At 37.1% G+C, this 23,859-nt stretch overlaps 1 protein-coding gene across 1 annotated transcript in view; it reads left to right on the forward strand.

Moving 5' to 3' along the window:
- LOC107571060 (protein SCAF8-like) overlaps nt 1-23,859 on the forward strand; it is a 43,281-nt gene that overhangs the window by 1,292 nt on the left and 18,130 nt on the right. The window contains exon 2 of the mRNA XM_016257339.1: nt 1,485-1,568. Within this exon, the coding sequence (XP_016112825.1) occupies nt 1,485-1,568 (84 nt within the window). The remainder of the gene's footprint in view (nt 1-1,484; nt 1,569-23,859) is intronic.

Below are 23,859 nucleotides of genomic sequence, written 5' to 3' on the forward strand. Positions count from 1 at the left end.
AAAAGGTTCTTTGAGGGGCCCAAATGGTTCTTCTGTCACATCATTGTGTCCCCCCCCCCCCCCACTCACAGCCTTTAAAACCTTAATCTTAAAGTGTAAAATATCTTTAACCTCAGTTTTATGATAGACTTAACTTGTATGAATTAGCTCATGTAGGTCATATCATTTTAACTAAATAGCTTAGTGTTTTCTGTATGAATCCACTTGGGCTATCTGCATTTGAAATTGGAATTAAAAACACTTAATGAGCTATTATGTGTATTTTTATGTTAAGCAGTGTGAAATCTATACATGTAGCGAAAATGGCAAAAAATGATCTAAATTAAAATATATCATATAGGGCTGTGCAAAAAAATCAAATGCAATTTTCATGCGCATCTCGTCAGTAAAGCCGCTTCTGTGATTAGTAGTAAATCTCCAGCACGTGCTTTCAGATGGAGCGGGATTTACTACACAGAGCCGTAGTTCACTGACAAGCTACGCAAAATCACATTCAGAATCGCAGGCGATTCATTGCCGATTATGAACGCGATTTTGTGTAGCTTGTCCGTGGCGCATGAAAATCGCATTAGATTTTTTTGCACAGCCCTAATATCATATCACCTTAATGACTTGAAGAAGACTGTTGTCTAAAGGCCGGGACACACCAAGCCAACGGTCGACCGTTGGCCAACATCGGGCCGACGGCGAGCAACGGTCGGGCTAGTTTGTTTGGTGTGTTCCACTCGTCGGCGGCAGTTTGCCCGATTCAACATGTTGTATCAGTGTCAGGACCGTTGGCGCAAGTGAGAGCTCTGATTGGATGTTCAGTTTAGCGAACGATTCAGTGCCCGAGAATTAAAGCGAAAGTGATGAAAACAAGCATGTAACTGAAGGCGGTACAGACAGAAGGCTGTTTAAATGTTACGTGATCCAATCATTCTAATACGCAAATGTTTTCAGAACAACATGAGCCACTTAAAATGATCAAAGTTATCAACGTTACTGATATTCAAAATGGTAAGCAAGTGCTGCTTTGTTTACGTTTCGTATAGATGCATTTATCTCGTATATCTTTGTTTCGGTTTCTCCTTTTGAATGACGAATATATACTATTGATAGCTGCTGATATAGACAGTTAATAACTCTCACGCATGCGCAGAACGCACGTGTTAGTTTGCCGTCGGCTGTAGTCTGTGCGGTGTGTTCTAGCGCAGCTTTTCGGTCAGACGTGAGGAGACAACACCGTCAGCTTTCGTCGCCGCTAGTTCTTTGAAGTCGGCTTGGTGTGTCCCGGCCTTAAAAGAGGACAATGAGATTTTAATGCACAAGATTGAAGTATTACAGTATTTTTTGTTATTTGTTGTCTGTTATTAAAAATATGAATTAGCCTACTGTGTAGTGTGTGTATATATAGTGTAAATACATGAATGCATCCAGGTCACATTGGTATGAACTGATAACATTGATAATAATGTTAAATTGCAATGTTTTATGTTTTTCAGCTGTACTCACTGAATGAATACAAGCCACCGATCTCCAAAGCAAAGATGACCCAGATTACAAAATCAGCAATTAAAGCTATAAAGGTAAGTTTAATAACAAGGTAACATAACATTACAACAGTTGGTATGTCCCTCAGCTTATTAATCAATTCCCATTTATGATGTAATCTTAGATATATCCCCCCCAAAAAAGTGGAACATTTCCAGTAAATTTCGGAAATATTCCAGAAATTTTGGAAACTTTCCAGGATTTTTTTGGAATATTCCAGGAATTTTTGGAAAGCTTCCTGAAATTTACCGGAAATCCACTTCCACCCCTTTGCAACCCTGTCCCCAACACATTTTAAATTATGACTCAAGCGATGCACAAGCCAATAATGGCATTATTGGTGAATTTCCAAAAGACTTAGCTATAGTTCAGCCTAAAATGAAAATGAATGGATATGAATTTTAAGAATATTAAAGATAGCTAACTTGCACATGAATATAATAGTCAAATGTTCAACAAAATGAGTAGAAAAATACTCTCTGAAATAAAATAGTTATTTACTTTGCATACCGTTTTAGTCATGTTTTCCCGGCAGTGTGTAAAATCCATAGTGTTTCCACACTTGGGATTCAAAACGTGAAGGTGCAGAAAGAATTCTTGAAGGGGTTTGATGGAAATCCACTTCCACCCCTTTGCAACCCTGTCCCCAACACATTTTAAATTATGACTCAAGCGATGCACAAGCCAATAATGGCATTATTAGTGAATTTCCAAAAGACTTAGCTATAGTTCAGCCTAAAATGAAAATGAATGGATATGAATTATAATTATTAAAGATAGCTAACTTGCACATGAATATAATAGTCAAATGTTCAACAAAATGAGTAGAAAAATACTCTCTGAAATAAAATAGTTATTTACTTTGCATACCGTTTTCCCGGCAGTGTGTAAAATCCATAGTGTTTCCACACTTGGGATTCAAAACGTGAAGGTGCAGAAAGAATTCTTGAAGGGGTTTGATCCTCTGCCTCCGTCATGGTTTTGCTTTCTCGCGCTGGCTTGAAACGGATACGACGTTATCTAACACCGTGGTGCTGCGCAGACCGATCGTTGAATGACATCAAAGCACCCTAAAATGAAAATGAATGGATATGAATTATAATTATTAAAGATAGCTAACTTGCACATGAATATAATAGTCAAATGTTCAACAAAATGAGTAGAAAAATACTCTCTGAAATAAAATAGTTATTTACTTTGCATACCGTTTTAGTCATGTTTTCCCGGCAGTGTGTAAAATCCATAGTGTTTCCACACTTGGGATTCAAAACGTGAAGGTGCAGAAAGAATTCTTGAAGGGGTTTGATCCTCTGCCTCCGTCATGGTTTTGCTTTCTCGCGCTGGCTTGAAACGGATACGACGTTATCTAACACCGTGGTGCTGCGCAGACCGATCGTTGAATGACATCAAAGCACCGCGAGAGCTACAGAGAGCAGACAGCTCCGCATGCTTTCGAATCGCTCTCGCGGTACTCTGATGTACTCGCGGTACCGATCGTCTGCGCGGTGCTGCTTCAAGTCGAACACACCGATACATTTCGCCCTCTTTTGGAATAAAAGCAATAACTTCTCCCCACCACCTCTTAGGAAAAGTAAAATAAGTAAATATAAATCCATTCTGAGATAAACCAGTTGATTTTTAAATCGTTTTAAAAAGAATCGCGATAGGTTAGGTGAATATTTTTTTCCCCACCCCTCAAAAAAAAAAATTATATATGGGACGCAGTGCACTACACCCACTTTTGTAGCGTTTTTCAATCCTGTGTTGAGAACTAAACGGTGCTGAAACATGAGGTTTCATGATCCTTTAATACACTTACGAGGTGTTTTCCCTAGCTCATGTCCACATGACCATATTCAGTTGACATTCTTCATATAACACAGTAATGATGATATTTGTGAACTGTAACTGAGTTTATAACATATAGTGGGGTATAAAAAAATTAAATGCCTTCCTGGCATGGTTTTAGAGGACTTTAATGTCTGTTCCTGCAGAATATTCTGCTGGGCGGTATAACGGTTCATACCGAATACCGGTTTTTATTTTTGTTATGATATGAATTTTGAAAATACCGCAATACAACGGTAACAAGTATGTCGCTTAAACAACGTTCGGGATGCGACACTGTTTGAAAGGGGTGTTGCACTGTGTTGAGGGCACAGCTGTATGTGTTACTAAGCGTGAAAGTTCCGAAACGGAAGCTGTAGAACTAATTAGAACATGACGACAGAAGAACTCATCCACAATATCCACATTGACCTCCACAAATATCCACCGCCCCCTGCCATCAGCTCCCGCGTCTCACACACTCACGAGCGCGAATTTAGCACTAGATTTAGCAACTTTCAGACCCTTTTAGCAGCTTTTTTCCATAGAATATTCATACTGACAAACCTAGCGACTTTTTTGGATAAACCTTAGCTATGGTTCAGTTGGAAGATTTCACCAGTGCTGTCCCGCGAACGCGAGGTCTGACTTTCCCCGGAGAAGTGTAACTTCTCTCGGCGTCTGTTCTGTGCAGTGAGCGGCAGAGATGCAGTGCATTCAGTTTACCACACCGCAGCCGACTCGTCAATAAATGAGTACAAAACAGTGTTTCCTAGCACCTGTCGCTTACTGATTGTTTGTAATTATAAATATGAGCGTAGTTCATCTGTTAATATCACATGCACTTTGCAGGCAGTGCGCTGCATGAGACGAAAAAGTAATATAGCCAAAACAAATGCATAGCTATCTTTAGTGTAGATGCATGTTGATTTTTATCAGACGATGCCGCGATTATAAATGAGAGTGACTCCTGGTTAACGTATTAGAAGTGGTCGTGTTTAGTCACTATTTAGTGTGGTATTTTTTGACAATATTCACTCATCATGACAGTAAAATAGGGCATTCTAAGTCAATATACTGCAGTATTTCCTCTCTCAATCAGTAGAAAATATGGTTAACAAAAAAAAAATACCGTCTTGTACCGTGAAACCGATATAATTTTGAAAAATACCATGATATAAATTTTTGGTCATACCGCCCAGCACTATTCTGCCTCATAAGGTAACATATATGATATGTGCTTTATCAGTTATAATGTGATTTTTAAACTGTCCTATTGCTTCAAAACTACGGACAAGCAGTTGTTATGCTTTCAGTAATGTAAGATGATAATTTAAGAGTGATGTAATTTAGTCTGTGTGTCAGTATTTCTCTTATCTTTTTGAATGAAGTGGGTGCTCTCTGTTGTCTTCTGCAAGTATTTTGTGTTTATCTCGTCTTCAGATAAACAGACGGAGAAATAGTTGCGTCAATTTGATTATGCACTTATACGTTTCATCGAGAGTGAGACTACAGAGTGCTAACAGAGCGAAAGTGCCCACCCACACGCTATTCTGATTGGCTTTGTTTTGTGATTAATTTTGTTGTGTGATGTAACCTTGTTGTGTCTTCTGTGAATAGATAAAATTGCTTGTCAGTGGAATCCAATCGCATCGTGACATGCTGATAGCAGTTATTCTGCTGCCTTTAGCAGTACAATGTCATGTACTTGAATTTCTGTTGTTAGATAATTGGAAGTCCTGGGTAATTGGAAAACTTTATCCTAAGCCATCCTAAACTTTAGGCCTTGATGGTACTAACATTCATAGACAGGACTTATTTTGATAGCACTCAGAACGTCAGCGCTTTAGCGAAGACAAACTGGAGCTCACATTCTTGGACTTCATTAGTTTACTGTCTTTGCTTAACAGCTATGTCTAATAAATTATTAGAAATGTTAAACAATGACAGTAGGGTAGTCTGTGTTCGAACATACAGCAATTATATTACTCTCCCACTGCCCCCACCGTTGGTTATAGAGATATAAGCTATTTAGTTCATTTGGATGCTACAGTTTATATAGGAGTCAGATTTCACTTATCATGTGAGACGGGAGGCCTTTCTGTGTGGAGTTTGTATGTTCACCCTGTGTCAGTGTGGGTTTCCTCCGGTTTCTTCCCACAGCCCAAAGACATGCAGGTTAGGTGAATTGAAGATTCTAAATTGTCACCCCCAACTTGTAAGACAGACTTGAGTATGGAGTAACTGGTTCTTGCCATGAATATAGCCATAGATGCTTGAATGGCATTAAGAAGAAAATAAACAAACAAACTTATCATGTGAGTACAGTAAGGACAGATGACTGACAAGGTGTTGGCAGAGGATTTAGTGTCGATGCGAAAAGCATATTTGGCAGACTTTCTATGTTTAATATAAATGAGTTTGTCTTTGTTTGATTAGTGTTTTTCATAAAAAATAATATAAATTAACCTCAAAATAAGTATTCCTTTTAAAGAAAGGGGGAAATCCAAAGATCCTTTTTTTGTAAGTGTTACAACACTCATGTATATACAAAGCCATGTACATGACATCTAAAATATATAGATTAAAAAGTGTATTTATATATAGCACATTATCCCGAAAAAAAGTTATATGAATAAGTGTAGCATGGCCATGATTTAAAGGGGTCATATGATGCGATTTCAATTTTTCCTTTCTCTTTGGAGTGTTACAAGCTCTTGGTGCATAAAGAAGATCTGTAAAGTTGCAAAGACTAAAGTCTCATAACCAAAGAGTTTTATAAAAGTCTAAAAGTTTTCTTTATAAAAGTTAAGAGTTAACCATGCCTACCTAAAATGGCTCGTTCTAACACACCCCCACATACCTACGTCACGATGTGGGAAGATTTGCATAACGCCACCCAAATGTTCACGCAAAGAAAGAAGGTGTAACTTTTATTCTCGCTGTAGTATTGTTGACGCTGCAGCCATGTCGTGAAGACGCTGTGTGTTTTGTTGTGAAAGCGAAACTACTTTGTTTGGTCTTCCAAAAGAGGACGATATCCGCTTCGTCATGCCTAGAGCTGATCTGTGCTGGTCGCTGAGGGAATACATCAACTTTCACCGTGGACGAAGCGGAGTGAATGAATAACAAATAAGTGAATGAGTGTAGGACTAAATCTGGTAAAATGTTACATTGCTCTTTGTATTGTTGTAAAATACATTCATGAATAACAAGTAAATATATTTATATATAAATTAAAAGACTTTCGTTTAAAAAGTAAGAAACAAGAAAAAATGGAGGCAGCAACATTCACTTTGGATAAAAGCATCTGCTAAATGAATAAATGTAAATATGATAGATAGGACAGAACTAGAAAGGCTATTAATAATCTTTCATTGCGCAAAAGAATTAAAATACGAAAGACTCAATACAGAGCGGCACAACGCGCTTATGCGCATCCCATTCGCAGAATGATGCACTTGAAGCAACACAAAGTCATGGTGCGCAGCGCTCCGCATAAGAGTTCAAAGCACACAGAGAAGAGATACTGATGCGTAGTATATTATATCTGTGCAATAGTTTGAGCCTTTTCTTTTAACAATTTTAAACTTCAGTTACTGTGCGCTCTTGGAGAGAGTTCGTAATCGAACACGACGTACGGTTTGAATGCTGAATGGAGAAAGACCGATAGCTGCAGCGGAGAGAAGAGTTTACGTTAACTTGAATTTAACGACTTAAATATTCATCTGTACCTCATTAAACTATGGAACGTCTTCAGAACACTTGGAATGTAGTGCACAAGAACTTTATGGTGCTTTATAATGTTTTTTGCCTTTCGTGGGTGTGACGAGAGGGGCGGGGCCGAGAGCCGTGGGAACAGAGCGAGGCCGGTGGAGTAATTGCGAATGCGCGACACCTGCGCCACTCACCGGTCTCGAGTCTCACGGAGGAGCTCCGGAAGGATACAAAGGAGGAGTGACGACAGGGAAAGACGAGAGAGGACCAGGCCTGGGTTTTATTTTGTGTTTTGGTTTTGTTTGTAACGTAGTTTGTAGGTCGGGAAGAAGGAGGCGGCTTAACAATAACACAGAATAGTATACGCATAATATCGGATTTGGATCGGTCTCGTCTGACCGATACCCGATCCGGCAGAAAATCGGAGCAGAGACTGAGTATCAGATTGGTGCATCCCTAGAACATATGTAACTGAAAACTGAACTTTAACTTTTTTTTTTTTTTGTATGGAAAATAGCATGTTGTTTAATTGTTTAGTCTCACAGTCTTAGCAGCGTGTGCGCACATGCATTTTAACCAGTTAATACTTTTTTTAACCAGCTAGTGATGCTTTATTTTAAGGCATGCAGTTACTATAGGGTTAAGATTAGTGTTTAGTTTAGAGAGAGTTGCGTTTATTTATTCATAATTTATTGCTGTTACTTCAGTAACACACTACATGTAATGTGTAACAGGGTTTTTCCTGGGTCAAAACGGGTCTTCATTGGTGGCTGATGGCCATCCACACACACACACACACACACACAGTAAAAAGTACCCTACCCCCATGATCTGCGAGCCTGACCATAACTGAAATAAATGCAAAGAAACAGTTTATTTTTGCTTATTATTTTAACTAATAGTCTAATTTTCTACCTTAACTACATCTGAATAAAATGAGCAGCTTGCTAACAAATTGCTTTGTGCTGGTTTCACCTCACTGTAGTCTAAACTAAATTATTTTATTGGTAATTTACTACACATGGTCTTATAAATATCTTAAAATTACTGTAGATTATGAAGGCTCAATCTTCTATTATTATTAAGGTTAAATCTTATTGAGACTAAATCACACTTGCAATCTCTTTTCTGAGGTGTTCTGAGTAAATTATTTACTTATACACCGATTCAGACAGTGACGTCTTGTGAGTTCAGTGTTGGACAGATCAGTTATTTCAACCGTTTATTAAAATGAATCGGTTCAAATGAGGCGGTATGTCGTGAATCGGACATTAGCGGATGTGGACGCATTGTGCGCTAATCTCGGTTGTTAGGACATTGCAAAAGATTTGTCAACATGGAAAATACTTCATCACTGCATAGGATTTTTTTTTCTTTTATTAAAAGTTAGCAGCATGTGCGAAATGGTTGTCAGAAGATAAGGAGACGTGCTTTTTTTAAGCACAATTCACACCGCCGTTAATTAATTTAAATAAAAAAAGAAAAAATCTCCGAATGGGCCACATGAAACATGGATTCAGTCTTCTGGCCTTTTACCGTCATGTCAGTTGATTTTGAGGGAGGGAGAGGAAAGACAGTTATACAGAGAGAGTGCACGGGGAGGGGCTCTTTGCCCTTTCTCTCCCTCAGTTAACATGCGCAGCAGTCATTTACATTACGTTAACTGATCAAATTAGGCTTTGGCGGGACAAAAATGTGTTTTGGCGGCCGATAAAGTGTTACTGAATTTGCTCAAATTTACATCCCTATTAAGAACCCAGGGTAAATTTTCAAGGTTGTTTTGTCTTTTGGCGATATATGTTAATATGTCATGTAGCTTATTTAGGGCAATAGGGCTGTCGCGATAACCGCAATATCGCAAAACTGCGGTATTGACGAGCAAACCGCAGAGGAATGCAAGAACCGCAGCAACTGCGATTTTTGCGTGTTTTCTTTTTTCGTAAGGTTATGCCCTTCTCGTTTTACACTTCATGCATGTGGACTGAATATTAAACAAGTTAGTAATAACATAATGTGTACCATGCTGATTTGTACCGAGGCGTAGATTTGCACTTAAGCCTAATCAGACAGTGAATGAGAGAGAGATTGACTGAGCGTGTGCGATTACTTGCGTCTGTCCTCCAGGCTGAGTCATATATATATATATATATATATATTTGTGAAAATAGGTTGTCATCAGGGCTGGACTGGGACAAAAAAATCGGCCCTGGCATTTTTTGATCCAGGCGGCCCACCACCACTTCGAGATATATATAAATACATACACACACTATACTAGTAAATCATTTTGAACCGTAAGATTTCTAATGTTTTTTTAAGAATTCTCTTCTGCTCACCAAGCCTGCATTTATTTGATGCAAAAGCAGTAATATTGTAAAATATTTTTACTATTTAAAATAACTGTTTTCCATTTGAATATATTTTAAAATGTAATTTATTCTGCGATTTCAGAGCTGAATTTTTAGCATCATTACTCCAGTCACATGATTCTTCAGAAATCCTTCAAATATTCTGATTTGCTGTTCAAAAAACATTTATTATTATTATTATTATGATTGTTAAAAACAGCGGAGTAGAATTGTTTCAGGTTTCTTTGATGAATAGAAAGTTCAGAAGAACAGCATTTATCTGAAATATAATTTTTTTGTAACATTATAAATGTCTTTATCGTCCCTTTTGATCAATTTAAAGCATCCTTGCTTAATAAAAGTATTAATTTCTATCATTTCCCAAGGAAAAAAAATATACTGACTCCAAGCTTTTGAAATGAATATCTTACTTGCATTCGTACGCACATCTGCTCTGTTGTTTATAATTCACTCAGCGAGCAAGTGAACAAAACACCGCGTTTCAGCGATGACTCATCTGAACGTGTCTGATTGGCCATTGCATTCATAAGCTCAACAGACTCGTGTGTGATTGGTTATAATGCAGCGCTGTACAAACGCGTCTGTCTCTGGCTCAGTGCCAGCCAAAGCGCGAACGCGGATTTGCATAGCAGCTGATGCTGTGCCGCACTAAACGATCTAATCACACCGATGTGATTGTATCAAATATAAAAAATATTATTCGGCTATTTTTTGTCTTTTGGAAGCTGCATTTAAAATCCATTTGGCTCAGAAATCTGAGGGGGCACGAAAACGTGGGAAAAGCCGACGAGGAAGAAGTTGGGGTGAAGCGATTACACAAATTATATATATATATATATGTATGTATATATGTATGTGTGTATATGTGTATGGCGATAATACCGCATACTACCACGCTATTGAGCCACTCAAAATTACCGCAAGGGAAATTCCCTCACCGTGACAGCCCTATAGGGCAATACTAAAGGCTGGATTACACAAAGACTTTTACAATCTGAACAGATCAGCGGGACATCATACATTTACCAACTTTGCAATTGTCACAGAGGAAAAACTGTTACAAGAAGGTGCAAATTAGACTTTTGGGTTGAGAACTTTGTGTCCATTCATGCAACACTTGGCCCTCCCGCAAAAGTCATGTAGGGTGTTATGTAATAAGAGGGAAGGATCTTGATGAAATTTCGTCATATTTAAGAGATTAATACCAAGTTTAAACTAGTGTATTTCGTTAATGAAAACTATGATGAGAAATATTTGTTGACAACCGTTTTTCCATGACTTTCCAACCCTGCCATCATTAAATACTAACTATGACCATATCAACGTGCAATATCATTGACGAAAAAAGGCAAGAATAAAATGTAGTAGTAAATTTTTTTTATCTCTCTGTATCCTAAATTTCTCTATTTTCTTCAATAAAAAAAAGAGGTAAAATACAGACCTCCACGAGTTTTCATGCTAGAGTTGGCCAGATATCAATAGTTTAAATCCCCCGTAAATAGGCACATTTTCTTTGCAACCTACCAACTATTCGCACGTGCTCTTACAGAAAATGTGCTGATGACCTGAAACATCGACAGACATGTAAGTTGGAGTTTAGTGATCTCCACTGATATTTTGCTCAAGTTTATGTTCCTTCACATGGTTGTTCGCGCTGTTCGCTGTGACTAAATCTGCCATTGAACCATTATCAGTGATGAACTGTAATAAATCCAAACATAAATCTTGGCTATGTTGTTTGTGATTGAGGTTGCTGAATGAATGCTCTTATGCAACCTCTGTGCCACAATACAAAGACTTTTGTTGTTGTTGTGTTAATAGAAGGATATTCATTTAATTTGGAATTATTAGAAATAATATTACAAAATGTCAGTGTTTTAGTTTTTGAAACTTTTGAGTTTTGTCTGATTATCAATTTAACTATTTTGCTGCATGACTAAATGTCACTCTTAATTGACAAAATTTTGAATTAAGTTTTAATTGACTAAAATTAGTCAAACAGAGTTTTATAGTCAACTAAAGCTTGACCAAAAATATTCAGAAGAGGTTGACTAAATATAATACAAAGGATGTTTGATCCAGGACTAAGACTAAATCCAAAAAAAGAAAGAACATTAGTGTATACAGCAGTGTGTCTTGGCTTTTTTTCAGCCAAAAACTGGAAACTTTTTATGCGTTTTGCCTGTTTGTTTTTACACGACAACGGTGTTTTGTTTTGGGGACAAAAAAAAAAGCATATTTTTGAAAACGGGTTTCAAAGTGCAAGTTTTTGAAAACGCCACCGTTATCGTTTCTGTGTAAACACCCAATACGGGAATCTTTGAAAGCGGTGACGTCATGCGCGTGTGTAGTACGTGTTAGGTATGTAGACATGCGCCGTACGTGTCGATTTTAAAGGCAAGCGCGAACAAACATACACAACAATGGCAGAGTACATGGTACTGTGTTTGCTAATGCTTCTTCAGCAAAGTGTGGATTTACTTCACCAATATTACAACCAACAGTGGAGACGCATCAATACAACATATAATCGTCACTTCCCTACAGGTACTGTTTACTAACAAGGTGACAGCACCAACTACTGGCCCGGCACACGTAATACAGCGTTTTTGGCCATTTTCACGGATGTGTGTAAACGCGAATTGTTTTGAGAAAGTTGTCGTATATACATGAAACTTTTTAAAAACTCAAGGGAAAAACTTTTCTGTTTTTGACTACATCGTTGTCGTGTTAACGTAACCTGAGAATGTGCCTTATTGCCTGATAGAAACGGGGTAACACAAGTGACTTCAAATGCTTCAAAATCTCTCTCTCTCTCTTTTCTGTGGGAATGGCAGAGGTACACCTAGAACTAAATATTTTTCTGTGGTTTGGTGCTTCAGTAATGTTTTAAGGTTTTTCTTTGAGATATATGACACAAGTGGAGGCAAGCATGAATAATAAAAACAGTCAGCTCGAAACAGATATCAGATTTGTAATGTAATGCTAAAAGACTAGTAGTGTAACTGATTTGGATAATGCAATATGCAAAATACAATGGACCGGTCCAGTACTTTAATTTACAATGTCCTCTTTATGATTTTCACTCATTCTGTGTATAAATCATGGCAAAAGCTGAATACAGGTCATGTGTATCTGTTTTCTAACTGCGTGATTATCTCTCACTTGTTGGGGGTTTTGCGACATTGCCGTTGTTGCATACTTGGTATATTGAACTCCTAATGTCTTGTTTGTTTTTCTGTGAATAACACCTCTTTCCCCTTCCCTCAGCAGCTCTCCCAGCTCCCCCAAAGCACTGAAAGTGAAGCAGGAGGATGGGGCGAGAGAGAGTTTCAAAGAGATAAGGGAACCCCTAACCAGCTTAGGTAGGAGATGGGCTGTTTCAAAAGGAGGATGGAAGAAGCCGCATAAGACATGACTCAAAACGCTCTTTTAATATAGGCAGAAGTGTAGGGGGGCCCTTATGGTCCCCTGGATTCACTGCTTCACAACAGTTTTTATTAATTGCGAGTGTGGACCGATGGCATTTGAAGAGTCTTTTGAATGGCCGTGCTTAGTTTTATTCCCGCAGGTGTTAATCTTAGTATCGCTTCATGGTGTTGACAACTTCTGTGTTACAAGTTTGCCTGGAAAGTTCTTTTAACTTGAGTTTGTTGGGGGATGTTACACTTCAGTTTTAGATCGTTTAGGCTGTTAGTTTGCATTTAGCCAAATGAGAGATGTAGTTCGTGAGCATGGCATGTCTCTGAGGAAGATGTGTTGATTGTCATCTTGAACATCAATTTTTTACTATTACTTTTTGAATGCCTCTGAAGTAATATGTGAAAAACTTGTTCTGTTTGTTATGCATTATATTCATTTATATATTATAAATATATACATTTTTTATAGATTTAAAAATATATGTTTTTCTCTATCAGCCAGTATTGGCATTTAAATGATTAAACATCAGAATGACATTTTCAGTATCGGTCTAATATTGGAAGCCAGTATTGTCAGGGCATGTGTTAAGCAAGTACTAAACCGTTCTACGTTAGAATTTTTTTTTTTTTTTCGCGATTTGGCCTTGTTTTAAGTTAAAAAAAAAACATTTAACTAGTGTATAGGTCTGGAAGTTTTTAGAAAAAATGTAATCTTGCAAGACGAGTGAAGCATGCTATGTTATGCTTCGTCAGTCATTATTAGACAATAATTTAGGCCTATATCACTAGTCATAATCTGTGTAGCACAGTTCTGCTCTACAATTACCTGGAACACACAAACTGAAGATTAACAAAGATTATTAAAAAAAAGGAAATCATGGACCACTGACAACAAGTCTGGAGAAACCAGTGTTCTGCTCTTGAGTTGAGGAGCATATGCATTATATTATAGTGTTACTCAGAGCTGTACATTTTTCTTTTTTGTGCTACAGAGGGTTTTGTAGGCCACACAATTGTATCACAACTATGAAATATGTGTTATACACATCAGACTTCTTTCCCAACTTGACATTTGCTAAACTCTTGGGCTGGGTTGAAAATTGTAATTGTAATTGATTCAACCACGGAAAGACATCAAAATATATAGTAATATGTCACATTTATTTCAGGAAAGACATTCAGTGTCCAAATATTCGATAGTTGACTAGAAAAATGTACTCGGTGTATGCACTAGATTACATAGTTGTTATATTTTTACTTAACCTGTTCTTCAGTATTTAATGTAGGTATATTTGAATAAATTCATCATAAACTAATTTTTTTATTATTAAAAACTGCTTTATGTGCAGTTTAAATGTTTGTTTACATATCTCTTCAATATAGTAATATGCCAACTGATAGGGTTTATTTTGTAGTTTACAGCATTTTCTTTGGAAAAAATATTGACATAAACAGTACTGTTTGTACCTGATTGCATATATCCAAATCAATCTATTTCAGATTCAATTGAATCACAAGCTTGTGAGCCGAAATCAAATTGAATCATGAAATTGTCTCAATACCCAGCCCTACTTAAGACTTAAACTGTGTCTACTGAATTGCATGCTGTGGAAGCTGTCTGTGTCCACATCGGGACTTTGTGAGGTTTTTTTGTGGCTTATTTGTGCATAATAGCATCCTGTGCCTTTTCTCATTCATGCAGTTTTTTTTTTTTCTCTGTGTCACCAGCCTAAAGAAGTGCCACAGTATGCACAAAATGGCTTACTTTTCGACACCAGGAAAGCTGCTGAGAGAAATGAAAGCATATAAGAGGGAAAAAGCTTGGCACATCCAGTGTGTCTGCAGGGTCTAGGGAGTGGAGGTAGAGTGCTGCAGAACTACTTTGCTCTGTCTCGCTCTCATGCACACAAACACATGCGTGCACACTTGGAGAGAGAGAAGACAAAGTCTAATGTGACATTCAAAATAATTTGAGATTATCAAAATCGCAAAAGGCTGTGGGTTAATTATGTAGTAAGCATAGGGGTATATAGTCTGTTGTGCTATGTGTTTCAGACTCGGAATGAAGCGTGGCTTTGTGTGGGTTCGTTTACACTATGCTGCTCATGATCCGGTGTTTCAGAGAGCAGCTCAGATCACAGTTAACGCAGCAAACACCATTTCAGAATGTGTTGAGTTGACCATGAATTTGGGAATGCTTTGCGCACCAATTACAGCATTTCATTATATTGGTAATGATTTTGTAAATCTTCTGTGACCGAAATGGACCGGTCTCCCTGCAGTTTTCTCCCCTGCAAGGTTTTAACTCTTGTAATTGAAGGAATTGAGACAAATAGTATTGTAATCTTACGGTAGGAAATTTACAAAATATCTTCATGGTACATGATCTTTGCTTAATATCCTAATGATTTTTGGCATAAAAGAAAAATCGATAATTTTGACCCATACAATGTTTTTTTGGGTATTGTTAAAAATATACCCCAGCGACTTGAGACTGTTTTTGTGGTCCAGGGTCACATATTTTCTTTCAAGGACCACCTGCCATAGTCTCACAAAATCCTGTGGGAAACAATTGGACTATATATCTGAACAATAAAAATGTTGATTTTAATCAAAATATGATAGTAAATCTGATGTATGTTGTTAAAGGGGTGGTTCACTGGGTTTTTTCTAGGCTTGATTGTGTTTATGGGGTGCAGTTTAACATGTTAATGCTTCGTTTAAAAAAAAAAGAAATTCCATTATTTTACACCTAATTTACCTTTATTGCACACAGCTCTGTCCCTTCTCTGAGAAACACGCTGATCTTTTCCTGTTTTTATGAAGCCCTGCCCTCAGAAATAGGCGATGGGCTCTGATTGGTTAGCTAGCCCAGTGTGTTTTGATTGGCTAAACCGCCTCTATTGGCTAAACGTCCCGCCCCTCACCTCAGCGGCATGTGCTCCGGTTGTATTGTGAACAAGGCGTCGTTAATATCGCTTATCAGTTTGAGCCCGATTGAGAAGCAGAGGATATTATTGAAGAGGATCGTGCAGAACCTGTGCAAGCACGGCTCTTAATGGTAGGCCTATGTTTTTTGTTTGTTGTCTCATACTTTTAGATACGCTGTTGTAAATGCTACTGCTTATGTTAGCTTTTAATATACGGTTTTATCCTGATTAAAGCTTTAATACAGTATGGCAACTGCACGTGCGTCCATGTTTAACGCTTCGCATAGCTATGTGAAAATAAGTGAATAAATGGAACATAGCTGAGCTGATGATCTGAATGAGAGAGAGAGAGATGCAGAGCGTGTGCAGAGCAGGCGACGCGAGGAACAGTATTAAGAACCGCTGCTTTAGAACACTGATTTTGAAACTTGTGAATCCATTAGAATCGTTAGAAGACAGAATTGAGATTCATATATGAATAGATTTTTACGTGCACCCCTAGTTTTCTCTTCCTCTTCTCTAAAGCAGCGCAGCATGGCCTCGCCCCCTTTGCTGCCTTTTCCCGAGGGTGGGGTTTATCTGGGTTTGTGATGTCACAAACCCGGGAAGTAACTTGTTGTAGTCCCTACCAGCCGTTTTTGTAGGCATTAAACTGCCAGAATTTTAAAAGAGGATATCTCCGTTTGCATTGAACTTTCAGCTTCGTAAATTTGCAGATATTGTTTATGCTCAAACAGCAACATTACACACTAACTAACCTTAAAAAAGTGAAATCGCAATGAACCACCCCTTTTACATTTTCTTCTTAAATCTCTGTGAAGGCTTGTAAAGAGTATCTTAAGTGCTGCTTGGGTGGAGTGAAATATTCCATTGTTTTCAAAAGGGCCTCGTTGACACCGCAGTAGAATATGGTTGTCATTGCTGTTGGAGTGCTAAATAGAGTTCCACACTAGAGGTCTGCGGGGGACTTCGCTATATATTCACTCTTTGTTCACCCGCTGTCCACTTAGAATAATTTACTTCCCGACCGTTCCCGCTAAATTTAGATCTCGTTTCCGGAATCTCACATTTAAATTTCCACTACTGAAAGAGAGAGATAACAAATAAAAATGTAGTCTGAACAAAAATTTTATTTGTTTTTTATTCGTCTTGTCAAGATAAAAAATTGGTTTAACATTTTGCTGTCAACCCAGTAGCAAAAGTGTTGCAGAGAAAAAATAAATCCATAATTACGACATCTACCATCCTTATTCTGCTCTGTCACTCATCGACAACATGCTTGTTCTGTCTGGAATCGCATATTTGCCACCAGTACAGCCTGCTCTGAAGACCTTTATGCAAATGCTTTACGCACAGACCCCGCAAATAAAATGCATGACGCAGAAAGCACTGGTCCATGCGTGCAGCTCATGCATAACAGTCCTGAGTGCAGGCTGTACCGGTGGTCAGTAAGAACGAGTAAGCGCAGATATGCTATTCTGAAAGGACGTCGGGAACGGGATATTGTTAGACCACCCGCTCCCATTCCAATTACACCAGAGTTACCGACCGCTACTGAGTTTTATTTGGAAATTTAATCCCGCGTCGCAAGAAATCTGGTTGGGTCCCGCGGGAGTGCAGACCTCTTTCACACCTAGTTCATTTGAGAATCTTTTAATTAAGATTTGATGGGTGAACTCGCAATTTTAATACTTCGATATAAGACATTCTAGTGTTATGGATGTTACTATATTTAATCTATTTACTTTTGCAACTGACACTATAGTTACAGTTGATATTTAGTGGTTGTCATTAGAATAGGAGCTTGATATTGGTTGTTCATTCAGGGTTTTTCCTGGGTCTTCGGTGGTGGCTGATGGTCATCCACACACACACAGTAAAAACAACCCTACCCACATGATCTGCGAGCCCAATACTGACCAAAACTAAAATAAATGCAAAGAAACAGTTTGTGATTTTTGCTTATATTTATTCATGAAAGAAAATTTAAAAGTTTATTTTAACTAATAGTCTCATTTTCTACCATACATCTGAATAAAATGAGCAGCTAGCTAACAAATTGCTTTGTGCTGGTTTCACCTCACTGCAGTCTAAACTAAATGATTTTATAGGTAATTTACTACACTGTCATATACATAACCTGAAATTACTGTGGATTATGAAGGCTAAATCTTTTATTATTAAGGTTAAATCTTAAGGCTAAATCACACTAGCGATCTAATTTCTGAGCTGTTCTGAGTAAATGATTTGTTATTGTTATGCACTGATTCAGACAGTGACGTCTTGTGAGTTCAGTGTTGGACAGATCAGTTGTTTTAAACATTCTTTAAAATGAATCGGTTCAAATGAGTCGTTATGTCACGAATCGAACATTAGCGAACTACAACAAAAGATTTGTCAACACGGAACACTTCATCACTGCATAGGATTTTTTTATTTTTTTTTATTTTATTGAAATTGTTTTATGGTAGTCGAATGTGTAACAAAAATTTTATTTGTTTTTTATTCGTCTTGTCAAGATAAAAAATTGGTTTAACATTTTGCTGTCAACCCAGTAGCAAAAGTGTTGCAGAGAAAAAATAAATCCATAATTACGACATCTACCATCCTTATTCTGCTCTGTCACTCATCGACAACATGCTTGTTCTGTCTGGAATCGCATATTTGCCACCAGTACAGCCTGCTCTGAAGACCTTTATGCAAATGCTTTACGCACAGACCCCGCAAATAAAATGCATGACGCAGAAAGCACTGGTCCATGCGTGCAGCTCATGCATAACAGTCCTGAGTGCAGGCTGTACCGGTGGTCAGTAAGAACGAGTAAGCGCAGATATGCTATTCTGAAAGGACGTCGGGAACGGGATATTGTTAGACCACCCGCTCCCATTCCAATTACACCAGAGTTACCGACCGCTACTGAGTTTTATTTGGAAATTTAATCCCGCGTCGCAAGAAATCTGGTTGGGTCCCGCGGGAGTGCAGACCTCTTTCACACCTAGTTCATTTGAGAATCTTTTAATTAAGATTTGATGGGTGAACTCGCAATTTTAATACTTCGATATAAGACATTCTAGTGTTATGGATGTTACTATATTTAATCTATTTACTTTTGCAACTGACACTATAGTTACAGTTGATATTTAGTGGTTGTCATTAGAATAGGAGCTTGATATTGGTTGTTCATTCAGGGTTTTTCCTGGGTCTTCGGTGGTGGCTGATGGTCATCCACACACACACAGTAAAAACAACCCTACCCACATGATCTGCGAGCCCAATACTGACCAAAACTAAAATAAATGCAAAGAAACAGTTTGTGATTTTTGCTTATATTTATTCATGAAAGAAAATTTAAAAGTTTATTTTAACTAATAGTCTCATTTTCTACCATACATCTGAATAAAATGAGCAGCTAGCTAACAAATTGCTTTGTGCTGGTTTCACCTCACTGCAGTCTAAACTAAATGATTTTATAGGTAATTTACTACACTGTCATATACATAACCTGAAATTACTGTGGATTATGAAGGCTAAATCTTTTATTATTAAGGTTAAATCTTAAGGCTAAATCACACTAGCGATCTAATTTCTGAGCTGTTCTGAGTAAATGATTTGTTATTGTTATGCACTGATTCAGACAGTGACGTCTTGTGAGTTCAGTGTTGGACAGATCAGTTGTTTTAAACATTCTTTAAAATGAATCGGTTCAAATGAGTCGTTATGTCACGAATCGAACATTAGCGAACTACAACAAAAGATTTGTCAACACGGAACACTTCATCACTGCATAGGATTTTTTTATTTTTTTTTATTTTATTGAAATTGTTTTATGGTAGTCGAATGTGTTTATTTTTGAAACCCAAATTAATGTATTTTTAATGAAACCTGAGAGATTTCTGTACTGCTATTGAAAGTCCAGCAAAACATTGGTGCTTAAGGTCACAAAGAGATCATAAACTGAATCCATATGAATCAAGCAGTTTAATTCAAGTCTTCTGAAGATACACAAGCACATATGATAAAAACCTTTCACTTAGGCCTTTGTTCACATAAACATTGATATAAAGTGATCATATCTTGGATTAAACTGCTCTATGGATTCATTTGGATTTTTCTTACAATATTTTATTTACATTTATGTGGAATGGACTTTTAATTGAGGGACAAATCTTGGGTTTCATTAAAAAGTTCTACATTTGTGTTTCAAGGATGAACAAAAGTTTTAATGATTGGGAATTAAATGTAGGTGAGTAAATGATGGCTGAATAGTCATTTTTGGGTGAGCTAACCGTTTAATGTTGTGGCTCTTCTGTTGTATTCTTATTCAGGTATACAGTTATTGTAATATTCACTGCAATTATTGCATGCACAAAAATAATATAGGGCCAGATGCATAGACAATAGTCACCATGCCAAGACTGTATCTTAGGAACTAGTTTGGCCAACTAGCAGTAAGCCAAAGGATAATTAGGCTTACTTTTCAGATTCAATTTAGACCATGATCTACCTTTTTGCAACTGACAAATTATGACCACTTATCTGTTATGGGACACTGTTATGGTTTTTTCAGGAATCTTAAGAATTGTTCACTGGAATTAGGCTTAGGGTTGTGCCAAACTACCTTTTCTTAAAAACGGGTTCTTTAACACTGGCTAGTCATTCAGACAATCCATTGACTAGTCAGTGTTTATAAAATGGTCATTTCCATCTGGATCCTTGATCAGACAAAAGTTAAGACCTCCAATAAGATGACTAAGAGATAGTCAACAAAATAAATTGCTGAAATATCCTTTTGTTACACAAAAACTGTGTAGTCATTATTATCAACAAAATGCTTAAATGTAAGATTCTCCCTTGAACTTGTGATGTGATCCTCACTCCGTATTTAAAAGTTAATCATTGGGGGTTTTAGGCATTTTTGCCCTCATTATGATAGGACAGATCAAAGCTGTCAGGAAACAAAGTGGGAAAGAGATAAGGGGCGGGATCGGGAAAGGTACTTGTGTCGGGTTTCGAACTCGGGACACGCTGTATGTCGACACCCGCTGCCTACAAGGCTGTCGGCGCCGACAAAAGTTAATCATTGTTAAAGGTAGGGCCGGGCGATATAAGCTATAAAAAAAAAATGTATCAACATTGTTTCATATCATTAGGTGATAATTGTTGACTTTTTATTTTTATTTTTTATATATAACCTTTTTTTGAAAAGGTTAATATAAAAGAGCAATATAAAAATGTTTAAGTTTAACCGCTGTGTTTTTAATTTAATTAATTTATTAAGACAAACAACAATTAATTTACAAATATCTCCGTAAGTTTTAGTTTAAATAAGTCTTAAGGAAACTTTTGGCTTGTCTCCCGAGGCCACAGGAGGGCGCAATGAGCAAAATTATGTAGCGCATTTAAATTGTCAATGCAATGAAATAACAACTGTCTATAAAAACGTGCATAATGTCTAAATTACATATATAAATCAAATATAATTTCGTAAATTGCATAAACCATTATGAATAAAAAAAGCATCTTGTATTTATGCAGAGCTTAATACAAAGAGCTGAAGCGCCAATAATACATATTGCATTTAAAAACATATGAGATGCAGTAAAATGGAATAAATCTCCACAATTTTGCGACATGTATTCTAAAAGTTGAACCTCTTTTAACTTTGCATGCTTTCTATACATCTTGTGTGAGACGCGATTGCAGCAGTCACAGTTGTTCGTCTAAAAAAAATGTGCAGAATGTGTTCCGTGTGAATGGCTTTGTTTAAGCTAATCAAAATCTTCTCTGCGTTAAGCTTCTATATTTCTCTAATATTTTGAATGAATAATGCCGCAGCGACACATCTCGTGGGTTTCAACTGGATAGACTAACAAAACATTAAAATGCAACAACGACACTTACAGTATCGTCACTGCATCTCGTGCACCACTGTTAAGGCTCGTTGATGCACACCTAAAATTCGATTGCACCGTTTTTGCATTCAAATGCAAATTTTTATTTTACATTCGACTAATATACATTTTTTTTTTATTCACAATCTCCTCATCACAGGCAGGCATAAAACTCATTTCAGCATGTGTTCATGTGTAGCATCTATATCGTGCGCTATATCGAACCTTTTTTCTATCTTTATTGATAAAAGTGTACCGTTGATAAATACTGAGACCATTTTATCGCCCAGGCCTAGTTAAAGGAATAATTCAACCAAAAATGCTGTTAATTTACATAAGATATAGGTGACTTACTTTCTTCAGCAGAATAATAAAGAGGATTTTTAGTTGAACCCATGGTTCTTGGTAGCGTAATATGCAAGTCAACGGGTGGCTCCTGACAATATATTGAGGTCTTAAGAAACAACGATTTGTGTGCCTCACAGGACCACAGTGCTACATTTGAACAAACAAAAAAACATGTAAACCAATGTATAGCTAAACCATTGAAAGAAGTAAGCTGGCTGTACATATACTTTATATTACTCTGTATATAAGTTTACTAAACTAGAGTAGTAAAAAAAAAAAAGCATAGCCTCAGACAAACAGTTTTGCGGGCTAACGCTCATCAGTGCAATAAAATACTCTGGGAAGACACCGTTTAAGATATTGGGGTGGTTTAGAGTATTGGATATCTGTTTTAGACACTGTTTAGGATATTAGAATGCATTTTCTACTGAGGAGTAATGTTTTTGTTTTAAGTGTCCAAGGTGGGCCAATACCTCAGCAGGGGTACTTTTAGCAAACATCCTAAGCTGCTTTAGTTTGTTTGGAGGTCTTTGGTCTGTGTGACATTCATAGAGAAGTTGAACTGCACTAGAGTGAAAAGGTGGATCTCAGCCTGCTTGTTTGGTGTGCATTTGTCTTCTGCAAAAGATTGAGGGTTCAAGGAGACATGTCTTTTTAAATTTTTTTTTATTTTTTTTGCATAGGTTATTTTCCTGTTTATTACTGTGAAGGTGCTTTGAAACAGTCTGTGTTGTATAAATATTTGAATTTATATTTTTTACAGCATATATAGACCAGGGTTGGAAATTAACAGGGGCTTGGGTCAAAAATGGCAACAAAATTAACACAAATGCACCCCGAATCCAAGATAAGAAGGATTGCACAATAATTCAATATCAATATATATCGCAATATTTATTTTTTCAATTCAACAGTATCAAATGCTGCACTCAAGTCTAAGAGCATTAAAATGACTGAGTCTCCGGAGTCAACAGATAGCAGAATGTCGTTCAAAACTCTTACTGTAGTTCGTCCTAAAACCGGACTGAAATTTATCAAGGATAATATTTGCATCAAGGAAGCTCTGTAATTGCAGTAGCTATGGAGTTGGTTTATTGTTTATATTTTTACCCTTATGAATTTGTTTGGTGCAGCATTCTATATGTATATAGGTATGTTTGGGCTGTTATAAATGTTTAAAAAATCATTTATATATTATAGAGTTGTTTGGGGTGGGGATTGCAATCTGCGATGACGTCACAATCGTGTTGCACTGTGGTCTATGGAGCGGCCTGAAGTGTGCATCTGAAATTTATCAAGGATAATATTTGCATCAAGGAAGCTCTGTCATTGCAGTAGCACTTTTTTCTCTAGAATCTTAGCTATAAAAGGTAAATTAGAAATCGGTCTAAAATGTGATAAATCAGTGATTTAGTTCAAACCCAAATTAGGTCTTTTCAATATTGGTCTCACCCTGGCATGTTTACAGAGAGCGGGAACAGAGCCTGAGAGAAGGCTTTTGTTGATAATTAACAGGATCCATGCCCCAACACTGTCAAATATTTATTTTAAAAAAACGAGTAGGAACAATGTTAAGAGAAGAGGTAGTGGGCTTCAAATTGTTGACTATATCTGTTAGACAAGACATGGTAAAAAGAGTTTAAAAACCTGGTGGCCATAACAGGATCTGCTGGATCAACAGATGAGGGTAATATAGTCTAATCACTACTATTTTGTCAACAAAAAACTTTTTCACACAGAGGGGAAGATTCAGTGAGATGATTGTTTCCTACGGAGTTAAAAACAGAATTTAAAATATTAAACAAATCTTCATCTTAGAATT

This window comes from Sinocyclocheilus grahami, unplaced genomic scaffold (assembly GCF_001515645.1).
Source record: "Sinocyclocheilus grahami isolate Dianchi unplaced genomic scaffold, SAMN03320097.WGS_v1.1 scaffold1545.1, whole genome shotgun sequence".
In the NCBI taxonomy this organism is placed as follows: Eukaryota; Metazoa; Chordata; class Actinopteri; order Cypriniformes; family Cyprinidae; genus Sinocyclocheilus; species Sinocyclocheilus grahami.